This window comes from Aptenodytes patagonicus, unplaced genomic scaffold (assembly GCF_965638725.1).
Source record: "Aptenodytes patagonicus unplaced genomic scaffold, bAptPat1.pri.cur scaffold_539, whole genome shotgun sequence".
NCBI classification, from domain to species: domain Eukaryota; kingdom Metazoa; phylum Chordata; class Aves; order Sphenisciformes; family Spheniscidae; genus Aptenodytes; species Aptenodytes patagonicus.
In genome coordinates, this window is record NW_027472437.1 from 1,903 (window position 1) to 27,928 (window position 26,026).

Sequence of the window (26,026 nt, forward strand, 5' to 3'; positions counted from 1 at the left end):
CGCGTCCCTGGCGTCCCCGCCATGTGTCCCCTGCCATGTCCCCCCCACGTCCCCCCCGTGTCCCACCACGCGTCCCCTGGCGTCCCAGCCACGTGTCCCCTGCCATGTCCCCCCCCGTGTCCCCCCCACGTCCCCCCCGTGTCCCCCCACGTCCCCCCGGCGTCCCCACCACGTGTCCCCTCTGTGTCCCCCCCCCCACCCCCCCGTGTCCACCACACGTCCCCTGGCGTCCCCCGCCACGTGTCCCCTCTGTGTCCCCGTCCCCCCCCCCCCCGTCCCACCACGCGTCCCCTGGCATCCCCGCCACGTGTCCCACCACCCTGCTATCCCCAAGTGTCCCCAGGTGTCCCCACCGCCCCCCATAACCCCCCCCCCCCCCCATCCCACCACCCCCCCCCCCCACCACCAGGGCACCAACATCGGGGCGGGCAAAGCCATCGGCATCGTGGTGGCCACGGGGGTGAACACGGAGATCGGGAAGATCCGCGACGAGATGGCGGCCACCGAGCAGGACAAGACGCCCCTGCAGCAGAAGCTGGATGAGTTCGGGGAGCAGCTCTCCAAGGTCATCTCCCTCATCTGCGTCGCCGTCTGGCTCATCAACATCGGCCACTTCAACGACCCCGTCCACGGCGGCTCCTGGATCCGCGGCGCCATCTACTACTTCAAGATCGCCGTCGCCTTGGCCGTGGCCGCCATCCCCGAAGGTCGGGGAGGGTCCCCGTCCCCGCACCCCCGCCGGGAGGGTCCCCGTGTCTGTCCCCGCACCCCCGCCGTGGAGGGTCCCCGTCCCCGTCCCCACACCCCTGCCGGGAGGGTCCCCATGTCCGTCCCCGCACCCCCGCCGGGAGGGTCCCTGTCCCCACACCCCCACCGGGAGGGTCCCCGTGTCCGTCCCCACACCCCCGCCGGGAGGGTCCCCGTCCCCACACCCCGCCGGGAGGGTCCCCATCCCCACACCCCTGCCGGGAGGGTCCCCATCCCCACCCCCACACCCCCGCCGGGAGGGTCCCCGTCCCCACACCCCCGCCGGGAGGGTCCCCGTGTCCATCCCCACACCCCCACCGGGAGGGTCCCCATCCCCCGTCCCCACACCCCCGCCGGGAGGGTCCCCGTGTCCATCCCCACACCCCCACCGGGAGGGTCCCTGTCCCCACACCCCCGCCGGGAGGGTCCCCGTGTCCGTCCCACACCCCCGCCGGGAGGGTCCCCATCCCCACACCCCCACCGGGAGGGTCCCCGTCCCCGTCCCCACACCCCCGCCGGGAGGGTCCCCGTGTCCGTCCCCACACCCCCACCGGGAGGGTCCCCGTGTCCGTCCCCACACCCCCGCCGGGAGGGTCCCCGTCCCCACACCCCCACCGGGAGGGTCCCCGTGTCCGTCCCCACACCCCCACCGGGAGGGTCCCCGTCCCCACACCCCCGCCGGGAGGGTCCCCGTGTCCGTCCCCACACCCCCACCGGGAGGGTCCCCATCCCCGTCCCCACACCCCCGCCGGGAGGGTCCCCGTCCCCGTCCCCGCACCCCCCGGCTACGGGCCCGTGGTGGCCCCTTGCGTCGCGCCCCTACGGGCTCGCCGAGCCCAGCCGTGAGCTCGCCGGGGGTAGGGGGGGGTGGGGGGGCAAAGCCCTTATATTGAGCCCGTATGGGCGTGTGATGCCCGGCCCTGATCCTATATGGGTCTGTAACGTCCATCTCTGATCCTATATGGGGCTGTAATGCCCGGTCCTGATCCTATATGGGTCTGTAACGTCCATTCCTCATCCTATATGGCTCTATAATTCATGTCCTTGACCCTGTACGGGTCTGTAACGCCCATCCCTGATCCTATACGGGTCTGTAATGCCCGGCCCTGATCCTATACGGGTCTGTAATGCCCGGCCCTGATCCTATACGGGTCTGTAACGTCCATCTCTGGTCCTATACGGGTCTGTAACGCCCGGTCCTGATCCTATACGGGTCTGTAACGTCCATCTCTGGTCCTATACGGGTCTGTAACGCCCATCCCTGATCCTATATGGGTCTGTAATGCCCGGCCCTGATCCTATATGGGTCTGTATGCCCGGCCCTGATCCTATATGGGTCTGTAACATCTGTTTCTGATCCTATATGGCTCTATAATTCATGTCCTTGACCCTGTAGGGGTCTGTAATATCCATCTCTGATCCTATACGGGTCTGTAAGGTCCATTCGTGATCCTATATGAGTCTTTAACGTCCATCTCTGGTCCTATACGGGTCTGTAACGTCCATTCCTGATCCTATACGAGTGTATAATTCCTGTCCTTGACCCTATACGGGTCTGTAATATCCATCCCTAATCCTATACGGGTCTGTAACATCCATCCTTGATCCTGTACGGGTCTGTAACGCCCATCCCTGGTCCTATACGGGTCTGTAATTCCTGTCCTTGACCCTATACGGGTCTGTAATGTTCGTCCCTGATCCTATACGGGATCGTAATGCCCGGCCCTGATCCTATACAGGTCTGTAATGTCCATCCGTGGTCCTATACGGGTCTGTAACGCCCATCCTGGTCCTATACGGGTCTGTAATGCCCGGCCCTGATCCTATATGAGTCTGTAATGCCCATCCTTGATCACATATGGGCTTACAGTGCCCATCCCTGATCCTATACGGGTCTGTAACGTCCATCCCTGGTCCTATACGGGTCTGTAATTCCTGTCCTTGACCCTATACGGGTCTGTAACGCCCATCCCTGATCCTATACGGGGCTGTAATGCCCGGCCCTGATCCTATACGGGTCTGTAACGTCCATCTCTGGTCCTATACGGGTCTGTAATTCCTGTCCTTGACCCTATACGGGTCTGTAATGTTCGTCCCTGATCCTATACGGGATCGTAATGCCCGGCCCTGATCCTATACAGGTCTGTAATGTCTATCCCTGGTCCTATATGGGTCTGTAACGTCCATCCCTGATCCTATATGGGTCCGTAACGTCCATCTCTGGTCGTTATGAGTCTATAATTGCTGTCCTTGACCCTATATGGGTCTGTAATATCCATCCCTGATCCTATACGGCTCTGTAACGTCCATCCCTGGTCCTATACGGGTCTATAATTCCTGTCCTTGACCCTATACGGGATTACAAAGCCCTTCCTTGACCCTATGTGGGTTTATAATGTCTATTTTTGACCCTATATCGGATTATAAACACTTTTTTTTGGCTCTGTAGGAGCTTATAGAACTTTTCCTTGACCCTATATGGGATTATAACGTCCACCCCTTGACCCTACGCGGGTTTACGACGTCCACCCTTGACCCTACACGGGTTTATAAAGCCCATCCTTGACCCTACGCGGGTTTATAATGTCCGCCCTTGACCCTACGCGGGCTTACGACGTCCGCCCTTGACCTACGCGGGTTTACGACGTCCGCCCTTGACCCTGCGCGGGCTTACGATGTCCGCCCTTGACCCTACGCGGGTTTACGACGTCCGCTTGACCCTACGCGGGCTTACGACGTCCGCCCTTGACCCTACGCGGGCTTACGACGTCCGCCCTTGACCCTACGCGGGTTTATAATGTCCGCCCTTGACCCTACGCGGGTTTACGCCCGCCGCCCTTGACCCTACGTGGCTTACGACGTCCGCCCTTGACCCTACATGGGTTTACGACACCCACCCTTGACCCTACGCGGGTTTATAATGTCCGCCCTTCCCTACGCGGGTTTACGACGTCCGCCCCTTGACCCTACGTGGGTTTACGACGCCCGCCCTTGACCCTACACGGGTTTACGACATCCGCCCTTGACCCTACGCGGGTTACGACGTCCGCCCTTGACCCTGCGCGGGCTTACGACGTCCGCCCTTGACCCTGCGCGGGTTTACGACGTCCGCCCTTGACCCTGCGCGGGTTTTACGACGTCCGCCCTTGACCCTACGTGGGCTTACGACGTCCGCCCTTGACCCTACGCGGGTTTACGACATCCACCCTTGACCCTACGCGGGTTTACGACGTCCGCCCTTGACCCTACGTGGGCTTACGACGTCTGCCCTTGACCCTACACGGGTTTACGACATCCGCCTTGACCCTACGCGGGTTTATAATGTCCGCCCTTGACCCTACGCGGGTTTACGACGTCCGCCCTTGACCCTACACGGTTTACGACATCCGCCCTTGACCCTACGTGGGTTTTACGACGTCCGCCCCGTGCTCCCGGACGGGCTGGTAACGCCCTTTCTTGCCCCTCCGCGGTGCCCCGTCGCCCCCCCCCACCCCAACCCCCGCCCCCCCCCACCCAACCCCCCACCCCCCACCCCGGGCTCCCAGGTCGGGGCCGGCGGCCGCCGCCGTGGGGCTGAGGGGCCGCCGCCTCGCCGTAGGGCTGCCGGCCGTCATCACCACCTGCCTGGCGCTGGGAACCCGGCGCATGGCCAAGAAGAACGCCATCGTCAGGAGCCTGCCCTCGGTGGAGACCCTGGGCTGCACCTCCGTCATCTGCTCCGACAAGACCGGCACCCTCACCACCAACCAGATGTCCGTCTGCAAGGTGGGGGGGGGGGGGCCCCTGAGGTCCCCTGGGACCCTCTCGTGTCCCCTCGGGTGCCCCAAGGTCCTCCAGGGACCCTCCTCGCGTCCCCTCGGGTGCCCCAAGGTCCTCCAGGGACCCGCTGTGTCCCCTCGGGTGCCCCAAGGTCCTCCAGGGACCCTCTCGTGTCCCCTCGGGTGCCCCAAGGTCCTCCAGGGACCCTCTCATGTCCCCTCGGGTGCCCCAAGCTCCTCCAAGGACCCTCTCGTGTCCCCTCGGTTGCCCCAAGGTCCCCTGGGACCTGTCGTGTCCCTCCTTGGGTGCCCCAAGGTCCTCCAGGGACCCGCCGTGTCCCCTCGGGTGCCCCAAGGTCCTCCAGGGACCCTCTCGTGTCCCCTCGGGTGCCCCAAGGTCCTCCAGGGACCCTCTCATGTCCCCTCGGGTGCCCCAAGCTCCTCCAAGGACCCTCTCGTGTCCCCTCGGGTGCCCCAAGGTCCCTGGGACCTGTCGTGTCCCCTTGGGTGCCCCAAGCTCCTCCAAGGACCCTCTCGTGTCCCCTCGGGTGCCCCAAGGTCCTCCAGGGACCCTCTCATGTCCCCTCGGGTGCCCCACGGTCCTCCAGGGACCCTCTCGTGTCCCCTCGGGTGCCCCAAGGTCCTTCAGGAACCCATCGTGTCCCCTTGGGTGCCCCAAGGTCCTCCAGGGACCCGCCGTGTCCCCTCGGGTGCCCCAAGGTCCTCCAGGGACCCTCTCGCGTCCCCTCGGGTGCCCCAAGGTCCTCCAGGGACCCGCTGTGTCCCCTCGGGTGCCCCAAGGTCCTCCAGGGACCCTCTCATGTCCCCTTGGGTGCCCCAAGGTCCTCCAGGGACCTCTCGTGTCCCCTTGGGTGCCCAAGGTCCTCCAGGGACCCTCTCGCGTCCCCTCGGGTGCCCCAAGGTCCTCCAGGGGACCTCTCATGTCCCCTCGGGTGCCCCAAGGTCCTCCAGGGACCCGCTGTGTCCCCCTCGGGTGCCCCAAGGTCCTCCAGGGACCCTCTCATGTCCCTTGGGTGCCCCAAGGTCCTCCAGGGACCCGCTGTGTCCCCTCGGGTGCCCCAAGGTCCTCCAGGGACCCTCTCGTGTCCCCTTGGGTGCCCCAAGGTCCTCCAGGGACCCTCTCGTGTCCCCTTGGGTGCCCCAAGGTCCTCCAGGGACCCATCGTGTCCCCTTGGGTGCCCCAAGGTCCTCCAGGGACCCTCTCATGTCCCCTCGGGTTCTCCAGGGTCCCCCAGGACCCCTTGATGTCCCCCTGGGTGCCCCGACGTCCCCAGGGGCCCCCTGACGTACCCATGGGTGCTCCCAACGTCCCCCAGGACCCCCAACACTGCCCTTTGGCTGCCCCGACGTCCCCCAAGGACCCTCCGACCTCCCCCTGGATGCCCCAAGGACCCCTCCGACATCCCCTTGGGTGCCCCAACGTCCCCAAGGACCCCCATCCACCCCCCCCCAGGGTCCCCCAGCCCCCCGAGACACCCCGGACCCCTTTTCCTCTCCCCCCAGATGTTCATCGTGGACAAGGTGGAGGGCAACATCTGCTCCCTCAACGAGTTCTCCATCACCGGCTCCACCTACGCCCCCGAGGGAGACGTGTGAGTGACCTCCCCCCCCCCCCCCCCCATCATGGGACCCTGGTGACCCCTCTCGGGGGGGGTCCCCGTCCCCCCTCCACGGGACCTCGGTGACCCCTCTCGGGGGGGTCCCCGTCCCGCCACGGGGCTGGTAACGACCCTTCTTGGGGTGGGGGGTGGGGGGTCCCTGTTGGTGAACCATCGTGGGGGACGACGGAGCAACCAAAGGGGGTGCTGGGGGGGCGTGTTGGGGTACCCAGGAGGGGCTGGGGGATGTCGGGGCACCCAAGGGGACGTCAGGGGGTCCTTGGGGGGACGTCGGGGCACCCAAGGGGATGTCAGGGGTCCTGGGGGATGTCGGGGGTTCCGGGGGGACGTTGGGGCACCCAAAGGGATGTCGGGGGGGTCCTTGGGGACATCAGGGGGTTCCTGGGGGACGTTGGGGCACCCAAGGGGACATCAGGGGGTCCTTGGGGGATGTTGGGGCACCCAAGGGGACATCAGGGGGTTCCTGGGGGACGTTGGGGCACCCAAGGGGACGTCAGGGGGTCCTTGGGGGATGTTGGGGCACCCAAGGGGACATCAGGGGGTTCCTGGGGGATGTTGGGGCACCCAAGGGGATGTCAGGGGGTCCTGGGGGATGTCGGGGGGTTCCGGGGGGATGTTGGGGCACCCAAAGGGATGTCGGGGGGGTCCTTGGGGACATCAGGGGGTTCCTGGGGGATGTTGGGGCACCCAGGGGGAGGTCAGGGGGTCCTTGGGGACGTCGGGGCACCCAAGGGGACGTCAGGGGGTTCCTGGGGGACGTCGGGGCACCTGGGGGGAGGTCAGGGGGTCCTTGGGGGACATTGGGGCACCCAAGGGGACATCAGGGGGTTCCCAGAGGATGTTGGGGCACCCAGGGGGATGTCGGGGGGTCCTTGGGGACGTCGGGGCACCCAAGGGGACATCAGGGGGTCCTGGGGGGACGTCAGGGGGTTCCGGGGGGATGTTGGGGCACCCAAAGGGACGTCAGGGGTTCCTGGGGGATGTTGGGGCACCCAAGGGGATGTCAGGGGGTTCCCAGAGGATGTTGGGGCACCCAAAGGGATGTCAGGGGGTCCCTGGGGGACGTTGGGGCACCCAAGGGGACATCAGGGGTTCCCAGAGGATGTTGGGGCACCCAAGGGGACATCAGGGGGTCCTGGGGGGACGTCAGGGGGTTCCGGGGGGATGTTGGGGCACCCAAAGGGACGTCAGGGGGTCCTGGGGGATGTCGGGGCACCCAAGGGGATGTCAGGGGGTCCTGGGGGATGTCGGGGGGTTCCGGGGGGACGTTGGGGCACCCAAAGGGATGTCGGGGGGGTCCTTGGGGACATCAGGGGGTTCCTGGGGACGTTGGGGCACCCAAAGGGGACATCAGGGGGTCCTTGGGGGATGTTGGGGCACCCAAGGGGATGTCAGGGGGTTCCCAGAGGATGTTGGGGCACCCAAAGGGATGTCAGGGGGTCCTTGGGGGATGTTGGGGCACCCAAGGGGATGTCAGGGGGTCCTGGGGGATGTCGGGGGGTTCCGGGGGGATGTTGGGGCACCCAAAGGGATGTCGGGGGGGGTCCTTGGGGACATCAGGGGGTCCTGGGGGGACGTCAGGGGGTTCCGGGGGGATGTTGGGGCACCCAAAGGGACGTCAGGGGGTCCTGGGGGACGTTGGGGCACCCAAGGGGATGTCAGGGGGTCCTTGGGGATGTTGGGGCACCCAAGGGGATGTCAGGGGGTCCTTGGGGATGTCGGGGCACCCAAGGGGATGTCAGGGGGTCCCTGGGGGACGTTGGGGCACCCAAGGGGATGTCAGGGGGTCCTGGGGGGACGTTGGGGCACCCAAGGGGATGTCAGGGGGGACCTGGGGGGACGTTGGGGCACCCAAGGGGACATCAGGGGGTCCTGGGGGGACGTCAGGGGGTCCCTGGGGGACGTTGGGGCACCCAAGGGGAGGTCAGGGGTCCTGGGGGGACGTCGGGGCACCCAAGGGGACATCAGGGGGTCCTGGGGGGACATTGGGGCACCCAAGGGGATGTCAGAGGGTTCCAGGGGGATGTTGGGGCACCCAAAGGGATGTCGGGGGTTCCTGGGGGACATCGGGGTACCCCGGGGGTGGGGGTGGTGTGGTCCTGGGACACCCCGAACCTCCCGTGTGTCCCCCGCCCCCCCCCCAAGGCTGAAGCAGGAGAAGCAGGTGAAGGCCGGGCAGTACGACGGGCTGGTGGAGCTGGCCACCATCTGCGCCCTCTGCAACGACTCCTCCCTCGACTACAACGAGGTGACGCCCCCTCCCCGGTCCCCTCCGGTCCCTCCGGTCCCCGCCGCCGCCGCCGCCGCCACCCCGGGCCAGTCCCCGGTGACGCCCGCGGGTCCCCGCAGGCCAAGGGCATCTACGAGAAGGTGGGGGAGGCGACGGAGACGGCCCTGACCTGCCTGGTGGAGAAGATGAACGTCTTCAACACCGACGTCCGCAGCCTCTCCAAGGTGGAGCGGGCCAACGCCTGCAACTCCGTAAGCGGCCCCTCGCCCTGTCCCTGCTTCCCCCCCCCCCCCCCCCGACTCTTCCCTGCCTCGGTGACGCCGCCGTCCTCCCCGTGTCACCCTCGGCCCCGCTGTCCCCGAGGTCCTCCCTCCGTCCCCGAGGTTCTCCACTACGTTCCTGAGGTCCTCCCTCCGTCCCCGAGGTCCTCCCCCGTTCCCGTGGTCCTCTCCCCGTCCCCAAGGTCCTCCACTACGTCCCCCAAGGTCCTCCACTACATTCCTGAGGTCCTCCCTCCGTCCCCAGGCTACTCCCTCCGTCCCCGAGGTCCTCCCCCCCTCCCCAAGGTCCTCCACTACGTCCCCCGAGATCCTCCACTACGTCCCCAGGGTCCTCCCTCCGTCCCCAGGGTCCTCCCTACGTCCCAAGGTCCTCCCTTTGTCCCCGAGGTCCTCCTTACGTCCCCAAGGTCCTCCACTACGTCCCTAGGGTCTTCCCTCCGTCCCCGAGGTCCTCCCTACGTCCCCAAGGTCCTTCCTCCGTCCCCGAGGTCCTCCATTCATTCCCAAGGTCCTCCACTACGTCCCCCAAGGTCCTCCACTACGTCCCCGAGGTCCTCCCTTCGTCCCCAGGGTCCTCCCTCCATCCCCAAGGTCCTCCCTTCATCCCCGAGGTCCTCCCCACTGTCCCCGAGGTCCTCCCTACGTCCCCGAGGTCCTCCACTACATCCCCAGGGTCCTCCCCGCTGTCCCCAAGGTTCTCCACTACGTCCCCAAGGTCTTCCCTTTGTCCCCAGGGTCTTCCCTCCATCCCCAAGGTCCTCCCACTGTCCCCGAGGTTCTCCCTTCATCCCCAAGGTCCTCCCTACGTCCCCAAGGTCCTCCCTTCATCCCCAGGGTCTTCCCTCCGTCCCCGAGGTCCTCCCTTCGTCCCCAAGGTCCTCCCTCCATCCCCGAGGTCCTCCACTATGTCCCCAGGGTCCTCCCTTCGTCCCCAGGGTCCTCCACTACGTCCCCCGCTGCCCCCGTGTCCCCCCCCCTCGGGTGGCCTCGCCGACCCCTTCCTTGGCGTCCCCCCGTAACGACGTCCCTGTCCCCAAGGTCCTCCCTCCGTCCCCGAGGTCCTCCACTACGTCCCCAGGGTCCTCCCCGCTGTCCCCGAGGTCCTCCCTTCGTCCCCGAGGTCGTCCACTACGTCCCCAGGGTCCTCCCCGCTGTCCCCGAGGTCCTCCCTTCGTCCCGAGGTCCTCCACTACGTCCCCAGGGTCCTCCCCGCTGTCCCCGAGGTCCTCCCTTCGTCCCCGAGGTCCTCCACTATGTCCCCAGGGTCCTCCCCGCTGTCCCTGAGGTCCTCCCTTCGTCCCCGAGGTCCTCCCTTCGTCCCCAGGATCTTCCCTTCATCCCCAGGGTCTTCCCTACGTCCCCGAGGTCCTCCCCACTGTCCCCGAGGTCCTCCCTATGTCCCCCGAGGTCCTCCACTACGTCCCCAGGGTCCTCCCCGCTGTCCCCGAGGTCCTCCCTTCATCCCCAAGGTCCTCCCTTTGTCCCCGAGGTCCTCCACTATGTCCCCAGGGTCTTCCTCCGTCCCCGAGGTCCTCCCTACGTCCCCAAGGTCCTCCATTCATTCCCGAGGTCTTCCCTCCATCCCCAAGGTTCTCCACTACATCCCCAAGGTCTTCCCTTTGTCCCCAGGGTCTTCCCTCCGTCCCCAAGGTCCTCCCCACTGTCCCCAAGGTCCTCCCTCCATCCCCGAGGTCCTCCACTATGTCCCCAGGGTCCTCCCTTCGTCCCCAGGGTCCTCCACTACGTCCCCCGCTGCCCCCGTGTCCCCCCCCCTCGGGTGGCCTCGCCGACCCCTTCCTTGGTGTCCCCCCGTAACGACGTCCCTGTCCCCAAGGTCCTCCCTCCGTCCCCGAGGTCCTCCCTTCGTCCCCGAGGTCCTCCACTACGTCCCCAGGGTCCTCCCCGCTGTCCCTGAGGTCCTCCCTTCGTCCCCGAGGTCCTCCCTTCGTCCCCAGGATCTTCCCTTCATCCCCAGGGTCTTCCTACGTCCCCGAGGTCCTCCCCACTGTCCCCGAGGTCCTCCCTATGTCCCCCGAGGTCCTCCACTACGTCCCCAGGGTCCTCCCCGCTGTCCCCGAGGTCCTCCCTTCATCCCCAAGGTCCTCCCTTTGTCCCCGAGGTCCTCCACTATGTCCCCAGGGTCTTCCCTCCGTCCCCGAGGTCCTCCCTACGTCCCCAAGGACCTCCATTCATTCCCGAGGTCTTCCCTCCATCCCCAAGGTTCTCCACTACATCCCCAAGGTCTTCCCTTTGTCCCCAGGGTCTTCCCTCCGTCCCCAAGGTCCTCCCCACTGTCCCCAAGGTCCTCCCTCCATCCCCGAGGTCCTCCACTATGTCCCCAGGGTCCTCCACTACGTCCCCCGCTGCCCCCGTGTCCCCCCCTCGGGTGGCCTCGCCGACCCCTTCCTTGGCGTCCCCCCCCCGTAACGACGTCCCCGTCCGACGTCCCCGTCCCCCAGGTCATCAAGCAGCTGATGAAGAAGGAGGTCACCCTGGAGTTCTCCCGCGACCGCAAGTCCATGTCCGTCTACTGCTCCCCGGCCAAAGCCTCCCGAGCCGCCGTGGGCAACAAGATGTTCGTCAAGGTGAGACCCCCCACCCCCACCCCCCGCCGTCACCCCGTTTGTCCCCCTTCGGTCCGACCGGCCTTCGGTCACCCCCGTCCCCGTCCGTAGGGTGCCCCCGAAGGCGTCATCGACCGCTGTAACTACGTCCGGGTGGGCACCACGCGGGTTCCCCTGACGCCGACCATCAAGGAGAAGATCTTGACCGTCATCAAGGAGTGGGGGACCGGGCGGGACACCCTGCGGTGCCTGGCCCTGGCCACCCGCGACACCCCGCCCAAGAAGGAGGACATGGTCCTGGAGGACTCCACCAAGTTCGCCGAGTACGAGGTGATTTTTTTGGGGGGGGGGGGGGGGGTGTCCCTGGTCTCGTACGGGCTCGTATAAAAGCCCTTTTGGGGGTTCCCTGGTCTCGTGTCACCCCGTAACCACGTTTTGGGGGGGGCCCTGGGTCCTGCGAGGGTCTATAAGGTCCTGCTTTGGGGTCCCTGGTCCCATACGGCCCCATAAAACCTTTTTTGGGGGGGTCCTTGGTCCCCTACGGGCGTGTAATGTCCCTTTTGGGGTTCCCTGGTCCCATGTGACCCCGTAACCCCGTTTCGGGGGGGGGCCTGGGTCCTGCGAGGGTCTATAAGGTCCCTGCTTTGGGGTCCCTGGTCCCATACGGCCCCATAAAACCTTTTTTGGGGGGGTCCTTGGTCCCCTACGGGCGTGTAATGTCCCTTTTGGGGTTTCCCTGGTCCCATGTGACCCCGTAACCCCGTTTCGGGGGGGGGCCTGGGTCCTGCGAGGGTCTTAAGGTCCCTGCTTTGGGGTCCCTGGTCCCATACGGCCCCATAAAAACCTTTTTGGGGGGGTTCTTGGTCCCTATATGCCACCTTTGGTCTTCGACGTCCCCTTTTTGGGGGGGTCCCTGGTCCCATACGCCACCTTTGGTCTTCGACGTCCCGTTTTTGGGGGTCCCTCATCCCGTATGCGTCCATCCCCCCCCCTTTGGTCTTCGACTTCCCCTTTTTGGGGGGGTCCCTGGTCCCTATATGCCACCTTTGGTCTTCGACGTCCCCTTTTTGGGGGGTCCCTGGTCCCATATGCCCACCTTTGGTCTTCGACGTCCCCTTTTTGGGGGGTCCCTGGTCCCATACGCCACCTTTGGTCTTCAACGTCCCCTTTTTGGGGGGGTCCCTGGTCCCTATACGCCACCTTTGGTCTTCAACGTCCCCTTTTTGGGGGGTCCCCTGGTCCCATACGCCACCTTTGGTCTTCGACGTCCCTTTTTGGGGGGTCCCTGGTCCCTATATGCCACCTTTGGTCTTCGACGTCCCCTTTTTTGGGGGGTCCCTGGTCCCTACATGCCACCTTTGGTCTTCGACGTCCCCTTTTTGGGGTCCCTCATCCCATACACGTCCATCCCCCCCCCTTTGGTCTTCGACGTCCCCTTTTTGAGGGGGTCCCTGGTCCCATACGCCACCTTTGGTCTTCAATGTCCCCTTTTTGGGGGGTCCCTGGTCCCTATATGCCACCTTTGGTCTTCGACGTCCCCTTTTTGGGGGTCCCTCATCCCATACACGTCCATCCCCCCCCTTTGGTCTTCAACGTCCCCTTTTTGGGGGGGTTCCTGGTCCCTATACGCCACCTTTGGTCTTCGACGTCCCCTTTTTGGGGGTCCCTGGTCCCTATACGCCACCTTTGGTCTTCGACGTCCCTTTTTGGGGGGGTCCCTGGTCCCTATATGCCACCTTTGGTCTTCGACGTCCCTTTTTGGGGGGTCCCTGGTCCCATACGCCACCTTTGGTCTTCAACGTCCCCTTTTTGGGGGGGGTCCCTGGTCCCATACACCACCTTTGGTCTTCGACGTCCCCTTTTTGGGGGGTCCCTGGTCCCTACATGCCACCTTTGGTCTTCGACGTCCCCTTTTTGGGGGGGTCCCTGGTCCCATATGCCACCTTTGGTCTTCGACGTCCCCTTTTTGGGGGGTCCCTGGTCCCATACGCGTCTGTCCCCCCCCCTTTTGCTCTTCGACGTCCCCTTTTTGGGGGTCCCTCATCCATACACGTCCATCCCCCCCCCTTTTGTCTTCGATGTCCCCTTTTTGAGGGGTCCCTGGTCCCATACGCCACCTTTGGTCTTCAACGTCCCCTTTTTGGGGGGTCCCTGGTCCCATACGCCACCTTTGGTCTTCGATGTCCCCTTTTTGAGGGGTCCCTGGTCCCATACGGCACCTTTGGTCTTCGACATCCCCTTTTTGGGGGGTCCCTGGTCCCTATATGCCACCTTTGGTCTTCGACGTCCCCTTTTTGGGGGGTCCCTGGTCCCGTACGTGTCCGTCCCCCCCCCTTTTGGTCTTCGACGTCCCCTTTTTGGGGGTCCCTCATCCCATACACGTCCATCCCCCCCCCCTTTGGTCTTCAACGTCCCCTTTTTGGGGGGGTTCCTGGTCCCTATACGCCACCTTTGGTCTTCGACGTCCCTTTTTGGGGGGTCCCTGGTCCCATATGCCACCTTTGGTCTTCAACGTCCCCTTTTTGGGGGGTCCCTGGTCCCATACGCCACCTTTGGTCTTCGACGTCCCCTTTTTGGGGGGGTCCCTGGTCCCATATGCCACCTTTGGTCTTCGACGTCCCCTTTTTGGGGGTCCCTCATCCCGTACGCGTCCGTGTGTGTGTCCGTCCCGTCCCCCCCCGTCCCCCCCCTCCCCAGACGGACTTGACCTTCGTGGGCTGCGTGGGGATGCTGGACCCCCCCCGTAAAGAAGTGATGGGCTCCATCCACCTCTGCCGGGACGCCGGCATCCGGGTCATCATGATCACGGGGGACAACAAAGGGACGGCCATCGCCATCTGCCGCCGCATCGGCATCTTCGGCGAGGAAGAGGAGGTGACGGGGCGGGCCTACACGGGGCGGGAGTTCGACGACCTGCCCCCCGCCGAGCAGCGGGAAGCCTGCCGCCGCGCCTGCTGCTTCGCCCGCGTCGAGCCCACCCACAAGTCCAAGATCGTCGAGTTCCTCCAGTCGTTCGACGAGATCACCGCCATGGTGAGGGGCGCGGGGGGGGGGGGGGGGTCCCACATCCCTCTGACGTGGTTTTGGGGGGGGTCCCGTATCGATCTGGACGTGGTTTTGGGGGTCCCGTATCGAACTGACGTGGTTTTGGGGGTCCCGTATCGAACTGATGCGGTTTTGGGGGTCCCATATTGATCTGACACGGTTTTGGGGGTTCCACATCGCCCTGGGGGGGGTTCCTGGGGGTCCCGCATTGATTTGACATGGTTTTGGGGGTCCCGTATCGAACTGATGCGGTTTTGGGGTCTGGTTTTGGGGGTCCCGTATCAACCTGACACGGTTTTGGGGGTCCCATATTGATCTGACGCGGTTTTGGGGGTCCCACATCGCTCGGGGGGGGGGGGGGGGCTCTTGGGGGGTCCCGCATTGATTTGACGTGGTTTTGGGGGTCCCGTATCGATCTGATGCGGTTTTGGGGGTCCCGTATCGATCGGGGGGGGGGGGTTCCTGGGGGTCCCGCATTGATCTGATGTGGTTTTGGGGGTCCTGTATCAACCTGATGCGGTTTTGGGGGGTCCCGTATCGATCTGATGTGGTTTTGGGGGTCCCACATCGCCCTGGGGGGGGTTCCTGGGGGTCCCGCATTGATTTGACATGGTTTTGGGGGTCCCGTATCGATCTGATGCGGTTTTGGGGGTCCCGTATCGATCGGGGGGGGGGGGTTCCTGGGGGTCCCGCATTGATCTGATGTGGTTTTGGGGGTCCCATATTGATCTGACGCAGTTTTGGGGGTCCCACATCGCCCTGGGGGGGGTTCCTGGGGGTCCTGCATTGATTTGACATGGTTTTGGGGGTCCCGTATCGAACTGATGCGGTTTTGGGGGTCCTGTATCAACCTGACACGGTTTTGGGGGTCCCATATTGATCTGACGCGGTTTTGGGGGTCCCATATTGATCTGACGCGGTTTTGGGGGTCCCACATCGCTCGGGGGGGGGGGCTCTTGGGGGTCCCGCATTGATTTGACGTGGTTTTGGGGGTCCCGTATCGATCTGACGTGGTTTTGGGGGTCCCACATCGCTCTGGGGGGGGGCTCTTGGGGGGGTCTCATCATCATCAATCTGATGCGGTTTTGGGGCTCCTGTATCAATCTGATGCGGTTTTGGGGGTCCCACATCACTCTGGGGGGGGTTCCTGGGGGTCCCATATTGATCTGACGTGGTTTTGGGGGTCCCGTATCGATCTGACGCAGTTTTGGGGGTCCCACATCGCTCTGGGGGGGGGGGGGGCTCTTGGGGGTCCCATATCGATCTGATGCGGTTTTGGGGGTCCCACATTGCTCTGGGGGGGGTTCCTGGGGGTCCCGTATTGATCTGATGCAGTTTTGGGGGTCCCACATCAATTTGGAGGGGGGTTCCTGGGGGTCCCGCATCACTCTGCGGTTTTGGGGGTCCTGTATCGACCTGATGAGGTTTTGGGGGTCCCACATCACTCTGGGGGGGGTTCCTGGGGGTCCCGCATTGATCTGACGTGGTTTTGGGGGTCCCGTATTGATCTGACGCAGTTTTGGGGGTCCCGCATCGCTCTTGGGGTGCTCCTGGGGCTCCCAGCATCGCTCTGACCCATCAGCCCTCTCGGGGGCACCCATCACCACCCTTGGGGGACCCATCACCCCCCTTCGGGGGGACCCATCACCCTCCTGGGGACCATCACACCCCTCGGGAGACCCGTCACGCCCATTGGGGGACCCATCACCCCCTTGGGGACCCATCACGCCCCTTGGGAGACCCACCAACACCCTCGGGGGACCCATCAACACCCCTTGGGAGACCCATCACCCCCCTTGGGGGACCCATCACCCTCTTGGGGACCCATCACACCCCTCGGGGGACCCACCAACACCCTCGGGAGACCCATCACCCCTCTTGGGGGACCCATCACCCTCTTGGGGACCCACCACGCCCCTTGGGGGACCCATCAACACCCTTGGGAGACCCATCAACACCCTCGGGGGACCCATCACCCCCCTCGGGAGACCCATCACCCCCCTTGGGGGACCCATCACCCTCCTGGGGACCATCACCCCCCTTGGGAGACCCGTCACGCCCCTTGGGGGACCCATCACCCTCTTGGGGACCCATCACGCCCCTTGGGAGACCCACCAACACCCTCGGGAGACCCGAGACCCATCACCCCCCTTGGGGGACCCATCACCCTCCTGGGGACCATCACCCCCCTCGGGAGACCCGTCACGCCCCTTGGGGGACCCATCACCCTCTTGGGGACCCATCACGCCCCTTGGGAGACCCACCAACACCCTTGGGAGCCCCATCAACACCTCGGGGGCACTCCCCCACCTCTCCGGTTGATACCGTTTCCCCCCCTCCCCCCCCCCCGCCCTCCTCTTCCCCGGCACAGACGGGCGACGGGGTGAACGACGCGCCGGCGCTGAAGAAGGCGGAGATCGGCATCGCCATGGGCTCGGGGACGGCGGTGGCCAAGACGGCCTCGGAGATGGTGCTGGCCGACGACAACTTCTCCACCATCGTGGCGGCGGTGGAGGAGGGCCGGGCCATCTACAACAACATGAAGCAGTTCATCCGCTACCTCATCTCCTCCAACGTCGGGGAGGTGGTCTGGTGAGACGGTCGGCGGCCTCCCGGTTCCTCCCCGGTTCCTCCCTGGTTCCTCCCGGTTCTCCCAGTTCCTCCCCGGTTCCTCCCAGTTCCTCCCAATTCCTCCTGGTCCTCCCGGTTCCTCCTGGTCCTCCCAATTCCTCCCGGTTCTCCCGGTTCCTCCCAGTTTCTCCCCAGTTCCTCCCGGTTCTCCCCAATTCCTCCCGGTTCCTCCTGGTCCTCCCGGTTCCTCCTGGTCCTCCCGGTTCCTCCCAGTTCCTCCCAATTCCTCCTGGTCCTCCCGGTTCCTCCTGGTCCTCCCAATTCCTCCCGGTTCTCCCGGTTCCTCCCAGTTTCTCCCCAGTTCCTCCCGGTTCTCCCAATTCCTCCCCGGTTCCTCCTGGTCCTCCCGGTTCTCCCCAGTTCCTCCCAATTCCTCCTGGTTCTCCCAATTCCTCCTGGTTCTCCCCGGTTCCTCATGGTTCCCCAGTTCCTCCTGGTTCTCCCGGTTCTCCCAATTCCTCCTGGTTCTCCCAATTCCTCCCCGGTTCCTCCCGGTTCCTCCTGGTTCTCCCAGTTCCTCCCAATTCCTTCCGGTTCTCCCCGGTTCCTCCCGGTTCCTCCCAATTCCTCCCCGGTTCTCCCGGTTCCTCCTGGTCCTCCTGGTTCTCCCAATTCCTCCCGGTTCTCCCCGGTTCCTCCCAGTTCCACCTGGTCCTCCCGGTCCTCCCGGTTCTCCCAGTTCCTCCCGGTTCCTCCCAGTTCTCCCCGGTTCCTCCCGGTTCCACCTGGTCCTCCTGGTCCTCCCGGTTCTCCCCGGTTCCTCCCGGTTCCACCTGGTCCTCCTGGTCCTCCCAGTCCCTCCCGGTTACTCCCGGTTCTCCCCGGTTCCTCCCGGTTCCTCCCAGTTCTCCCCGGTTCCTCCCGGTTCCACCTGGTCCTCCCAGTCCCTCCCGGTCCCTCCCGTTCTCCCCGGTTCCTCCCGGTTCTCCCGGTTCCTCCCGGTTCCACCTGGTCCTCCTGGTCCTCCCAGTCCCTCCCGGTTCTCCCCGGTTCCTCCCGGTTCCTCCCGGTTCCCCCCCGGCACCCCCTCATCTCGCCAGCTTCCTTCTGTCCCCAACCAGTCGTCCCCCCCGCCCCTCCCCCCTGACCCTCCCCCCCTCCCGCTGGCCCCTCCCCCCCCCCCCCCCCCCTCCCCAGCATCTTCCTGACGGCGGCGCTGGGGCTGCCGGAGGCGCTGATCCCGGTGCAGCTCCTCTGGGTCAACCTGGTGACGGACGGGCTGCCGGCCACCGCCCTGGGCTTCAACCCCCCCGACCTGGACATCATGGACAAGCCCCCCCGCAGCCCCAAGAGCCCCTCATCAGCGGTTGGCTCTTCTTCCGCTACTTGGCCATCGGGGGTGAGACGGCGGCCCCGCCCGACCCGGAGACACCCCCACCCAACCCCACCCACCCGTCACAGTCTCTCATAGACACCACCCACCCCACCCCCCCCCGCCCCGTGGCGGCGGTCCTTTGGATGGCGGCCCCTTGTAGACCCCCACGGTGGTGGCCCCTTGTAGACCACGGTGGTGGCCCCTTGTAGACCGTGGTGGCCCCTCGTAGACCATGGTGGTGGCCCCTCGTAGACCGTGGTGGCCCCTCGTAGACCCCCATGGTGGTGGCCCCTCGTAGACCGTGGTGGCCCCTTGTAGACCATGGTGGTGGCCCCTTGTAGACCCCCATGGTGGTGGCCCTCGTAGACCATGGTGGCCCCTTGTAGACCCCCATGGTGATGGCCCCTTGTAGACCATGGTGGCCCCTTGTAGACCTCCATGGTGGTGGCCCCTTGTATGGTGGCCCCTCGTAGACCGTGGTGGCCCCTCGTAGACCGTGGTGGCCCCTCATAGACCTCCATGGTGGTGGCCCCTCGTAGACCGTGGTGGCCCCTCGTAGACCATGGTGGTGGCCCCTTGTAGACGGTGGTGGCCCCTTGTAGACCGTGGTGGTCCCTTGTAGACTGTGGTGGCCCCTCATAGACCATGGTGGTGGCCCCTCATAGACCGTGGTGGCCCCTCGTAGACCCCCATGGTGGTGGCCCCTCGTAGACCGTGGTGGCCCCTTGTAGACCATGGTGGTGGCCCCTCGTAGACTGTGGTGGCCCCTTGTAGACCCCCATGGTGGTGGCCCCTTGTAGACCGTGGTGGCCCCTCGTAGACCATGGTGGTGGCCCCTTGTAGACCCCCATGGTGGTGGCCCCTCGTAGACCGTGGTGGCCCTCGTAGACCATGGTGGTGGCCCCTTGTAGACCCCCCATGGTGGTGGCCCCTTGTAGACCATGGTGGCCCCCTTGTAGACCCCCCATGGTGGTGGCCCTTTGTAGATGGTGGTGGCCGCTTGTAGACCCCCACGGTGGTGGCCCTTGTAGACCATGGTGGCCCCTTGTAGACCCCCATGGTGGTGGCCCCTCATAGACCGTGGTGGCCCCCTCGTAGACCGTGGTGGCCCCTCATAGACTGTGGTGGCCCCTTGTAGAGCGTGGTGGCCCCTTGTAGACCGTGGTGGTCCCTTGTAGACTGTGGTGGCCCCTCATAGACCATGGTGGTGGCCCCTCATAGACCGTGGTGGCCCCTCGTAGACCCCATGGTGGTGGCCCCTCGTAGACCGTGGTGGCCCCTCGTAGACCATGGTGGCCCCTTGTAGACCCGTGGTGGCCCCTCATAGACCATGGTGGTGGCCCCTCGTAGACCGTGGTGGCCCCTCGTAGACCCCCATGGTGGTGGCCCCTCATAGACCGTGGTGGCCCCTCGTAGACCATGGTGGCCCCTTGTAGACCGTGGTGGCCCCTCGTAGCCCCCCACGGTGGTTGTCCCTTGTAGACCTCGTGGTGGTCTCTCGTAGGCACCCACGGGTGGTCTCTTGTAGCCCTCCCCCCCCCCGTGGTGGTGGTGCCGCCCCGTAGGCCCTCCCCCGACGGGTGGCGGGGTGTCCCGTCACCCCGCCCCGCCCTGCCCCGCCCCGCCCCGCCCCACCCCCGTGCTCTCTCCTCCCCAGGGTACGTGGGGGGCCGCCACCGTGGGCGCGGCGGCCTGGTGGTTCCTCTACGCTGAGGACGGTCCCGGCGTCACCTACCACCAGCTGGTGAGTGCCGGACCCGACGGCAACCGCGGGGTCCCCGAGGTGACCCCCAAATCGGGGGGTGGGGGGGGGGGTGGGGGGATCCCCCCCGGGATCCCCACGGCGGCCCCGAGGTCCTCGTCACGCACCCGCCGTGACCCCCCCAGGGCCACGTCCCGACCTTGTCCCCGGCCCCGCCATCCCCGTCGCGAGCCTGGGGCCCCGCCTCCTGACCTTCCCCGTCCCCCATGGTGGCCTCCTCATGTCCCCCGTCCCCCCCCCCCACCAGCCGGGGGTCCCCACCGCGGTGACGTCCCCGTGTCCCCCCCCGTCCCCCCCCCCCCAGACCCACTTCATGCAGTGCACGGAGCACACGCGGAGTTCGAGGCCCTGGACTGCGACGTCTTCGAGTCGCCGGTGCCCATGACCATGGCCTCTCCGTCCTGGTCACCATCGAGATGTGCAACGCCCTCAACAGGTAGGGGGTGGGCTTCTTCACCTTCATCGCCACCATCACCTTCATCGCCACCATCACCTTCATCGCCACCATCACCTTCATCGCCGCCATCACCACCATCACCACCACCAACACCATCACCACCATCACCTCCATCACCTCCATCACCACCATCACCTTCATCACCATCACCACCATCACACCACCATCAACACCATCACCACCACCACCATCAACACCATCACCACCACCACCATCAACACCATCACCACCACCACCTTCACCATCTCATCACCACATTAACACCATCACCACCACCACCTTCACCACCTTCATCACCACCATCAACACATCACCTTCATCACCACCATCACCACCACCACCACCTTCACCATCACCACCACCACAACCTTCACCGCCATCGACATCACCGCCACCATCACCACCATCGACACCACCTTCACCGTCAACTTCACCACCACCACCACCTTCACCATCGACATCACCACCACCACTGTCATCACCACCATCATCATCACCACCACCTTCACCACCATCTTCACCACCACTGCCACCATCACCACCATCGACACCACCTCACCATCAACTTCACCACCACCTTCACCATCGACACCACCATCACCACCACCACTCTCATCATCACCACCACCTTCACCACCTTCATCACCACCACCTTCACCACCATCATCACCACCACCTTCACCACCACCTTCATCACCACCACCTTCACCACCACCATCATCATCACCACCACCTTCACCACCACCATCATCACCACCACCTTCACCCACCTTCATCACCACCACCTTCACCACCATCATCATCACCACCACCTTCACCACCTTCATCATCACCACCACCTTCACCACCACCATCACCACCACCTTCACCACCTTCATCATCACCACCACCTTCACCACCACCATCACCACCACCTTCACCACCTTCATCACCACCACCACCATCACCACCACCACCATCACCACCACCATCACCACCACCACCATCACCACCACCACCATCACCACCACCTTCACCACCACCACCTTCACCACCACCACCTTCACCACCGCCGCCACCATCATCACCATCTCTACCACCACTTTCCATCACCACCATCAACACCCAACACCACCACCGCCTTCACCACCATCAACACCCAACACCACCACCGCCTTCACCACCATCAACACCCAACACCACCACCGCCTTCACCACCATCAACACCCAACGCCACCACCGCCTTCACCACCATCACCGCATCCTCACCGTCGCCACCGCCTTGGTGTGTCCCCGTCCCCACCGGCCGCCTGTCCCCTTCCCGCCCCGCCAGCCTCTCCGAGAACCAGTCCCTGGTCCGCATGCCGCCCTGGGTCAACATCTGGCTGATGGGCTCCATCTGCCTCTCCATGTCCCTCCACTTCGTCATCCTCTACGTCGAACCGCTGCCCGTAAGGGGGGCTGGTGGCCGGGGGGGGGGGCTGGTGGCCATCAGAGGGTGGTGGCCGTCAGGGGTTGGTGGCCATCAGGGGTTGGTGGCCATGGGGAGGGTGGTGGCCATGGGGAGGGTGGTGGTCATCAGGGGTTGGTGACCATGGGGGGGCTGGTGGCCATGGGAGGGTTTGGTGGCCATGGGGATGTTGGTGGCCGTGGGGGGGGGGTTGGTGGCCATGGGAGGGTTGGTGGCCATGGGGGGGTTTGGTGGCCATGGGATGTTGGTGGCCATGGGGGGGTTGGTGGCCATGGGGGGGTTGGTGGCCATGGGGATGTTGGTGGCCATGGGGGGGTTTGGTGGCCGTGGGGATGTTGGTGGCCATGGGGATGTTGGTGGCCATGGGGAGGGTTGGTGGCCATGGGGGGGTTTGGTGGCCATGGGGATGTTGGTGGCCATGGGGAGGGGGGCTGGTGGCCATGGGAGGGTGGTGGCTGTCAGGGGCTGGTGGCCATCTGGGCTGGTGGCCATGGGGCTGGGGACACGGAGATGGGGACATGAGGCTGGTGGCCATGGGGGGTTTGGTGGCCATGGGGATGTTGGTGGCCATGGGGGGTTGGTGGCCATGGGGGGTTTGGTGGCCATGGGGGGGTTGGTGGCCGTGGGGATGTTGGTGGCCGTGGGGGGGCCGGTGGCCGTGGGGGCTCTGGGGGGGCCGGGGGGTTCAGGCTCAGCCCGTGTCCCCCCCCAGATGATCTTCAAGCTGACGCCCCTGGACCTGCCGCACTGGCTGGTGGTGCTGGAGATCTCCTTCCCCGTCATCCTGCTGGACGAGGTCCTCAAGTTCGTCGCCAGGAACTACCTGGAGGGTGAGGGGGGGCCCCCGCCGTCCCCCGTGGTCCCCGCTGTCCCCCGTGGTCCCCTCCGCGGTCACCTCCATCCGTGGTCCCCCCCGTGGTCCCCTCCGTCCCTCCATGGTCACCTCCATCCTCCGTGGTCACCTCCATCTGTCCACGGTCACCTTCATCTCCCCGCTCGTCCCCTCTGTCCCTCCGTGGTCACCTCCATCCCGTGGTCCCCTCCATGGTCACCTCTGTCCCTCCACGGTCCCCTCCATCCCTCCATGGTCCCCTCCGTCCATCCGTGGTCACCTCTGTGGTCACTTCCATCCCTCCGTGGTCACCTCCATCCGTGGTCCCCTCCACAGTCCCCTCTGTCCCTCCGTGGTCCCCTCCATCCCTCCGTGGTCACCTCCATCCGTGGTCACCTCCATCCGTGGTCCCCTCCATGGTCCCCTCCGTCCCTCCGTGGTCCCCTCCATCCCTCCGTGGTCACCTCCATCCGTGGTCACCTCCATCCGTGGTCACCTCCATGGTCACCTCTGTCCCTCCATGGTCACCTCTATCTGTCCACGGTCCCCTCCATCCTCCATGGTCCCCTCCGTCCATCCGTGGTCCCCTCCATGGTCCCCTCCGTCCCTCCACGGTCCCCTCCATCCCTCCGTGGTCCCCTCCATCCCTCCGTGGTCACCTCCATCCGTGGTCCCCTCCATGGTCACCTCCGTCCCTCCATGGTCACCTCCATCTGTCCACGGCCCCCTCCATCCTCCATGGTCCCCTCCGTCCCTCCTGGTCTGTCCCTGTCCCCTCCACCATCTCTCTGTCCCCACCGTCCCCTCCCCGTCCCCTCCCCGTCCCCCCCCTGTCCCCCCCCCCCCCCCATCTCACCGTCTCTCACCGCCATCTTCTCGTAGCCTAAATTCGTGTCCCCTCCGTCGTCCTCGGGGCCCGGACACAGGTACCCCCCGCCTGTCACCCGGGGCCGTGTCCCTTGTCACCCCCGCCGTGGTCCCTCGTCTGTCACCCCCGCCGTCGCCGCCACCCCGTGGCTGCGTCACCCTCGTCCCTGCGTCACTCTCGTGTGTCAGCGTCACCCTCGTCCCTGCGTCACCCTCGTCCCTGCGTCACCCTCGTGTCACCACCACCCCGTGGCTGCGTCACCCTCGTCCCTGCGTCACCCTCGTGTCACCACCACCCTCGTCCCTGCGTCACCCTCGTCCCTGCGTCACCATCACCCTCGTCCCTGCGTCACCCTCGTCCCTGCGTCACCCTCGTCCCTGCGTCACCCTCGTGTCACCACCACCCCGTGGCTGCGTCACCCTCGTCCCTGCGTCACCCTCGTGTCACCACCACCCCGTGGCTGCGTCACCCTCGTCCCTGCGTCACCCTCGTGTCACCACCACCCCGTGGCTGCGTCATCCTCGTGTCACCACCACCCTCGTCCCTGCGTCACCCTCGTCCCTGTGTCACCCTTGTCCCTGTGTCACCCTCGTGCGTCACCGTCACCCTCGTCCCTGTGTCACCCTTGTCCCTGCGTCACCCTCGTGCGTCACCGTCACCCTCGTCCCTGCGTCACCCTCGCCTTCACATGTCACCATCACCCCCCGTCTCCTTGTCACCCCCGCCTGTCCCCGTCACCCCCACGGCCGCGTCCCCGTCATCTGCCACCTTCCTGTCACCCCATGGCTGGGTCCCCGTCACCCCCGGGTCCCCGTCACCCCCCACGTCACCATCACCCCACGGCTGTGCCTGTCACCCCCCGTGTCCCTGTCACCCCCCGTGTCCCTGTCACCCCACATCTGTGTCTGTCACCCCATGGCTCTGTCACCCCACATCTGTCACCCCCCGTGTCCCCGTCACCCCCCATGTCCCTGTCACCCCCCGTGTCCCCATCACCCCACATCTGTGTCTGTCACCCCACGGCTGTGCCTGTCACCCCCCATGTCCCCGTCACCCCACATCTGTCACCCCCCATGTCCCTGTCACCCCACATCTGTGTCTGTCACCCCCGTGTCACCATCACCCCACATCTGTCACCCCCCCGTGTCCCCGTCACCCCACGGCTGTGTCTGTCACCCCACGGCTGTGCCTGTCACCCCCCCGTGTCCCCGTCACCCCACGGCTGTGTCTGTCACCCCACATCTGTGTCTGTCACCCCACGGCTGTGCCTGTCACCCCCCATGTCCCCGTCACCCCACATCTGTCACCCCCCATGTCCCTGTCACCCCACATCTGTGTCTGTCACCCCCCGTGTCACCATCACCCCACATCTGTCACCCCCCCGTGTCCCCGTCACCCCACGGCTGTGTCTGTCACCCCACGGCTGTGCCTGTCACCCCCCCGTGTCCCGTCACCCCACGGCTGTGTCTGTCACCCCACATCTGTGTCTGTCACCCCACGGCTGTGCCTGTCACCCCCCATGTCCCCGTCACCCCACATCTGTCACCCCCCATGTCCCTGTCACCCCACATCTGTGTCTGTCACCCCCCGTGTCACCATCACCCCACATCTGTCACCCCCCGTGTCCCCGTCACCCCACGGCTGTGTCTGTCACCCCACGGCTGTGCCTGTCACCCCCCCGTGTCCCCGTCACCCCACGGCTGTGTCTGTCACCCCACATCTGTGTCTGTCACCCCACATCTGTCCGTCACCCCCCGTGTCCCCTCGTCCCCACCCCCGCCATCGCAGGGGGAGGACGGTGATTGGGGGGGGGGGGGGGAGGGGGGCGGGGGGAGCTGAAGGTTTGGGGGGGCAGTGAGGGGGGGGGGGGTGGCGGTGACACGTGACATCACGTGACATCACGTGACATCACATGACATCACATGACATCACCACCCCCCCCTCCAGCCGACACCGAGGACACCCAGAAGAAGCAGAAGTGACTCCGGGGGTAACACCCCCCCCCCACCCCCCACCTCCTCCCCCCCCCCCGCGCCCGGAGCTGCTCGGCGCCCCCCAGCGCCGTGGGGCAGCCCCACAGCGCCGTGGGGCAGCCCCCCAGCGCCACGGGGGCACCCCCTTGCCGTGGGGCACCCCACGGCGTCGCTTATTTATTGCCAATAAAGGGAAACCGCCCCACCCCCACCCGCCCCACCCCCCCCCCCTCCGGCTCCCGCCTCAGTTTTGGGGGGGGGGTGGGGGGGAAGGGGGAGGGGGGGGGGGAGGGGACAGCCAATCACAGCAGGGGGCGGAGCCTGGGGTGGAGGGGGCGGGGCTGGGCAGACGTACGCGCGCGCACCCCCCCACCCCCCAAGTGCCCTGGGGGTGACCCCCATTTTTGGGGTCCAGCTGCCCCATATCCCCCCCTCCCCCCACCCCCCAATTTTGGGGCCCGGGCGTGGCCCCA

General features: G+C 65.7%; 1 protein-coding gene across 1 annotated transcript; it reads left to right on the forward strand.

The window, feature by feature from the left end:
• Positions 1-409: 409 nt before the first annotated feature.
• LOC143173969 (sarcoplasmic/endoplasmic reticulum calcium ATPase 1) lies at positions 410-25,585 on the forward strand (the record flags this gene model as incomplete). Its single annotated transcript, XM_076364073.1, has 16 exons — positions 410-707; positions 4,346-4,512; positions 6,030-6,118; positions 8,291-8,393; positions 8,495-8,626; positions 11,116-11,241; positions 11,332-11,550; positions 13,918-14,253; positions 16,637-16,857; positions 18,034-18,235; positions 19,869-19,955; positions 20,278-20,409; positions 21,743-21,860; positions 22,593-22,710; positions 23,595-23,638; positions 25,528-25,585. Coding segments are annotated over 12 exons (2,061 nt in total), but the record flags the coding sequence as incomplete, so codon positions are not given.
• Positions 25,586-26,026: the final 441 nt, after the last annotated feature.